The sequence below is a fragment of the Lupinus angustifolius genome, chromosome LG13 (assembly GCF_001865875.1).
Source record: "Lupinus angustifolius cultivar Tanjil chromosome LG13, LupAngTanjil_v1.0, whole genome shotgun sequence".
Taxonomy (NCBI): Eukaryota; Viridiplantae; Streptophyta; class Magnoliopsida; order Fabales; family Fabaceae; genus Lupinus; species Lupinus angustifolius.
In genome coordinates this window covers 7,842,025-7,847,745 of record NC_032021.1, presented here as the reverse complement: position 1 = coordinate 7,847,745, position 5,721 = coordinate 7,842,025, and the positions used below count along the sequence as shown (strand labels likewise).

General features: G+C 34.3%; 1 protein-coding gene across 1 annotated transcript; it reads left to right on the top strand.

The window, feature by feature from the left end:
* On the top strand, positions 3,064-4,177 carry LOC109363226 (E3 ubiquitin-protein ligase ATL6-like; the record flags this gene model as incomplete). The annotated part of the gene is given in 1 exon segment (XM_019609409.1): positions 3,064-4,177. A coding segment is annotated over 1 exon segment (828 nt), but the record flags the coding sequence as incomplete, so codon positions are not given.

The following is a 5,721-nucleotide window of genomic DNA, read 5'->3' as shown; positions in this document are numbered from 1 at the left end:
CTGATTGGACGGTGATTCGCCAACAATGTCTTGAGGGAGAGTCTGGGTGAGACGAGTCCCTTGTATTCCTGGGGAGGTAACCTGTTGGATCAGACAGTTCTCATAGGCCAAACTAGGCACTCTCTGACAACCCCGGGAATGCATTCAAGATCGATGAGAGGGATGCCCAGAAAGCGTTTGTACGACCTAGGTCCGGGTAGGACTGTTCCTGAAGGAACCGATCGATCTATTTTTAATTCCTTGCGAGGATATGTTATTTCGGGTGCGTACAAAGCGGCTTGGTATGGGACCTGTACTCTCGATTATTTCCGATTAGGATGTTGGATGGATATTGGTGTAAGATGGATAATCATGACATATCATGCATACATTATCATTGTGGAAGTGAATTCCCACCTATGAACTACAAGTGTTGTGTTTTCCTACGTTTATGCATGTGATATGATTATGAGTAGAATGTTGATTATATTATTTGATATATTGGTAATGTTGAAAATAAATGGTAAGTTATGTATTACTTCATGATGTTTATGATAACTGATGAATTATATGCTAAAATACATTTTATGTCTGAGTGTGATATTCTGAGTAAGTCCACGCCGTTAATGAATTTATGTTCATTAGATGTCTTACTCTCTCTGTTGTATAGTCCTTGTTTGTATATGTTTGTATGCAGATGTCCAACAACAACAGTCACGTTCGAGGTTATCACTTCACCATGTAGCTGAATCAGAATTCAAATTTGCAGATATAGAAGCAATTGATGTAGCTGAATTAGAAAAAAGACAAAATATTAAAATATGCTCACAACTTAAAATTATCAATGTGCTTAAACAATGATATGTCCTAATCAAGATTCCCACTGCACCATTAATATCAAGTCTTTGGACACTGATGTTAACTGCAAGTGGTACTTTTGTTGTAATGATCAAATATTTATAATAAAACATGTCAACTGACGAATCCCTCTTTGGATTGATTCATCAGTCACATGTATAAAGAATTTAGAATTATAACATGTTTATCATCACAGGTGTGTATGATCTTCGGCTAAATATTAATTTTCTTTTGGGCTAGTCAATACTCGCATGAATAATCATACACACTTACATCCAATATTCCTCATGAGTTATATCCATGAAAGGGGTGACTTTGGCGACATTTCACTTCGATTGTCTCACTTGAAATAACAGACAACTTAATGGACAACCAAACAACAATTAAAGTCAATGCACAAAGATCCCAAAGCCCCATAAATCTTATTGTACTCTCGCTTGGGCGAGGTACTCTCGCTTGGGCGAGGTACTCTCGCTTGGGCGAGGTACTCTCGCTTGGGCGAGGTACTCTCGCTTGGGCGAGGTACTCTCGCTTGGGCGAGGTACTCTCGCTTGGGCGAGGTACTCTCGCTTGGGCTCAGTAGAAGACAAAGCTTCTGTTCAGTTCTCGCTTGGGCGAGGAACCCTCGCTTGAGCGAGGTACTCTCGCTTGAGCGCAATAGAAGCCAATGCTTCTGTTTAGCTCTTGCTTGGGCGAGAGCTCTGCGATAGAAAATGAACTGGGCGATTTCTGCATCGTTCTTCTCCGAAAAATCACCCCAAAAATTCAAGAAAAAACACCAGAAAAGACATTGATTCATTTCAAATCTATATATACATATTTGAAAAGCATAAATTTGTATCCTAATAAATTCAATTGCACAGATAAATGATCAAACCCTAAATTAATGCAAATTTGGGGAAGAATAACAAAAAACCTAATTTCACACATGAATCAAATTAGGGTGGCTTTGATACCAATTGTTGGAGATTTTCCATCTATAATCCTTAGATTGAAATGCGGAAATCCTTATGATCATGACTTCGTTCCCATAGCCTAATGTTTATGCCTATACATAAACCTAAATGGAACAACCATGATCCAGACCGAAGAAACCCCAAAAGTTTTCATGGTGAAGAAGAAGAGCATACCTTGATTAGTCATTTGGAATCTCGAAGGTATGAGGGTGTGATGATCTTCCAGATGTTAGAGCACTAGATAGTTTTCCGTCTGCTTCTCTAGAGGGAAATCCAATAGCAAAAGCCGAGTCTATGAACCTTATGGTGAGAGTGTTTTCCTTATGGTGTGTTATCACCTTATGGATTACTTTATTCTAATCCACCTTTATTTTCCTTATCCACACACCCGAAACCTGTTACTCTACAAATGGGGACCATAACCCATAAAAGTAACCGAAGCGATTACTTCTTAAGTTGCAATAATTCTGATTCAGTCCCTTCATCAAATCAGAAATTGCCTGAAGATATCTACACTTATAATATTTCATGACACATATGCCCTTAGCCACCAAATTAATTACTGAAGATCATTTTATATATTTGCTAATTAAATAATGGTCATAACACAATTGTAGAATTATATTTGTGACCCATAAATTGTCAGAAATTCTAATAAATGAATAATGTCACTTACTTCCCTCTCTAAGTCCTATAACCGAAGTTTACCTAATTAGGGTTGCTAAAACAATTTTTATCATTAGATGCATGGATAAAACTTATGTATTGTTTATTCTGCATTCACATGGAATACACGACAACAGTAAACTACACTCAGATCAGAACTACCGTTACCACATTATTAAAAAAACAACTTTTACAATATGGAAAAATGAAGTACTTGGATCCCAACATCTTCATAAAACCAGAGGCTTCTCCAATTATAGTGTTTCTATCTCTCTTCTAATCAGTTTTTCTCCTTTTTGAGTTCATCAGTTTCTTTTCTATCTCTATCAATGACAACAAATAAACAACTGTCTTTACTCTTCACAAAACCCTCATTTGTATTCCCCATTCCACTTTCTCTCTTCTTATAACACACTCTCATAGTCTCATCTCAAATCACTTTACCTCAACTTTACAAGTACTTTCAAACCCAAATCACAAAATGGTACAACATAACTACTTCCCCTTCACTCACCTTACATGCTTTCACCTCCTTTTTCTTCTCTTTTTACATGTAGCTGATGCACAAATATCATCACAACCACTTCCTACATATATACATCATAATTGGGAACCTTCTTTTGCAATCACAACTGGAGCAGTTATCTGTGTTCTTCTCTTGTTAGGATTGATCTCAGTATACATCAGAAACTGCACAGATTCACAATACAACACTAGAACCAATAACACACTTGTTGGGACAAGCAACACATCACAAAGACCGTGTTCTTGTTCACAAGGCATCAACAAAGAACTCCTCAACACATTCCCAATCCTTTTCTATTCCACCATTAAGGATCTCAAGAAGGGAAAAGGGTCACTTGAATGTGCTGTTTGCTTGAGTGATTTCAAAGATTATGATTCCCTTAGGTTGCTTCCAAAATGCAACCACGTGTTTCACCCTTCATGCATACATTCTTGGCTATGCTCCCATGTAACGTGCCCTGTTTGTCGTGCCAATTTGAATGATTCATGTGAAGTTGCCATAACGGTGGAAACCCATTTGAGCACTCCCCAAAGGGTGCCAGAAAATCCAAGCTTTTTAGCAGAACACTTTGGTGGTGAAGAGAACAACAACAATAACCCAATAGAGCAAAACACAAACCAAGTTGTGAGTAACTTAAAGGAATGTGAGGGTAACAATGATTTTGGTTCACCAAAGTTGAAGCTTTTGAGGTCAAATACAACTGGTCATTCAGTTCTGGAATCAGAAAAGAATATGGAAAGGTACACACTTATGTTGCCAGAGGATATAAGGAAGTGCATTATTGTGAACCATAACCACTATGGAAGAAGGGTTCAGCGTTCAGCTAGCTACAACAACGATGTTATGATGCTAATGTTGGAGAGTTCGAGGAAATGTTGGAGTTACAGTGAAGAGTACAAAACATGAGGGTGTTTTTTACGCCGCCAATTGTTGCAAGCCGTGGTTAAAGGTTCTGTTTTGTCATGGGAATTTCGTCGAGCACATGGTGGCCTCAAAGATATTTATGATGTCCCTTCTTTCTTAGAAGAGGAAAAGTTTGTGATAATCAAAATTAGTGATGTTTGGTTTGGTACAATAAATGGGTCGTTGTGAAATTTTGCAGAGATTGTAGGATTTGGTGTGAGATTGGAGGAAGGAGATGACTGGGACAGAAGAAGAACAGTAAAGTCATCAATGATTGAAAATTAATTTTAATGTTTTAGTTTTTTCTCTTAGGTTACTTTAGAGTGAATTTAGTTTGGAATGAGTGTCTCTCCTATTAATTTATTTAATTATATAATTGTATTTAAATTAAATGAATACAATTTTATTATTTTACTTACTAGCAAATCCCAAAAAGGTAATAAAGTATTAGTCTAATTATGTAACTATTAGATTTCTATAATAACTAAAAGATCAAAAAATTAATTCTTGAAAATATGCCTTAATAAAAGGACACCCTACCAAATAACAATTCAGAAGGCTAAGAGAATATGTTTGATGTACTTAAAAAAAATAGCAAATCATTCTTTTAGGTGAATTTTTTAAGGAATATTTAAGTGGATATAAAAGTAGATTCAAACACAAAAAAATTAAAGTAACTTGTACCATCAATTATTATAGAAGGACGTAAATCTTCTTTCCAAGAAAGAACAATATCCCTATTTTCATAATTTCATATAATAACAAATAATATAAAATATTAATTTATGTTTTTATAATTTTTTTAATTAAATGAAATATTTTGATTGGTTTAAAATGGCAATGAAAACAAAATATCTTCATTAGTAATAGACATCCTTAACACCAATTGAACCACCCATTATAAGTTGAGCAGCTTTTTTATTATATAAAAGGTCATAAATAAATATGTAAAAGTGAAAAAACTAAGTTAAATTTTATTTTACGTAAAATAGCTTTAACACTCCACCTCGTGTTGCTGGGACCTGCATTTCCCTTTCTTTTCTTTTATTATTCATTTTCTTAAAAATAAATTTATCTAATTTAGAAGAACCTTCTATTTATAAACTAAATAACATTGAATCACTAACACTTAAAATCAGTAAACGAAAGTTTTACTACATGTCACAATCACACTAGTTTATTCTATTTTTAAAATTTTGCTATTATTAAACTTTCCTTGACGTGTAGATATGGTTAAATATCATAATGATATTTATACCTCACCGAAACAAATATTAAGATAATACCACGACCAACTCCTACTAATGATGTATTGATGTTAAATCACAATCACTTTTGCCATTGTTAGTGCTCCACAAATCATGTGGTAGCTAACATTACAAATGTTGATGAATGAGACATAAATCTGAGCTGATTTTTGTTTGCAATATGTGAACATAAGAAAAAATATATATATGAGTTTGATATATTATTGTTACATCATTTATTATTTATATTTGATTATTATTAACTTTTCAAAACATTAATACAAATAAATTGATAGATAATATAGTAATTGTGTATAAATTTTTACACGGAAAATAGATAAATATCTATTCATGTGAAAAAATAGAATGATAAGTGTGTCTCCTTCACTTCTCTGACATCATTTTGTTGAATGAGAATGACATTGAACGTCATGCAACTTGATTTGAAGGAACAAAGCCTAACGTGATAGGATTTTGTCTTCCTTTGGATGTTATTTGTGGCTCTTGAATGGCAAAGAAATGAAGGAAGGATAACATTATAACTTAGCTTCCAAATGGAGACGAAAGAAAATACAAAAGGTAAAGA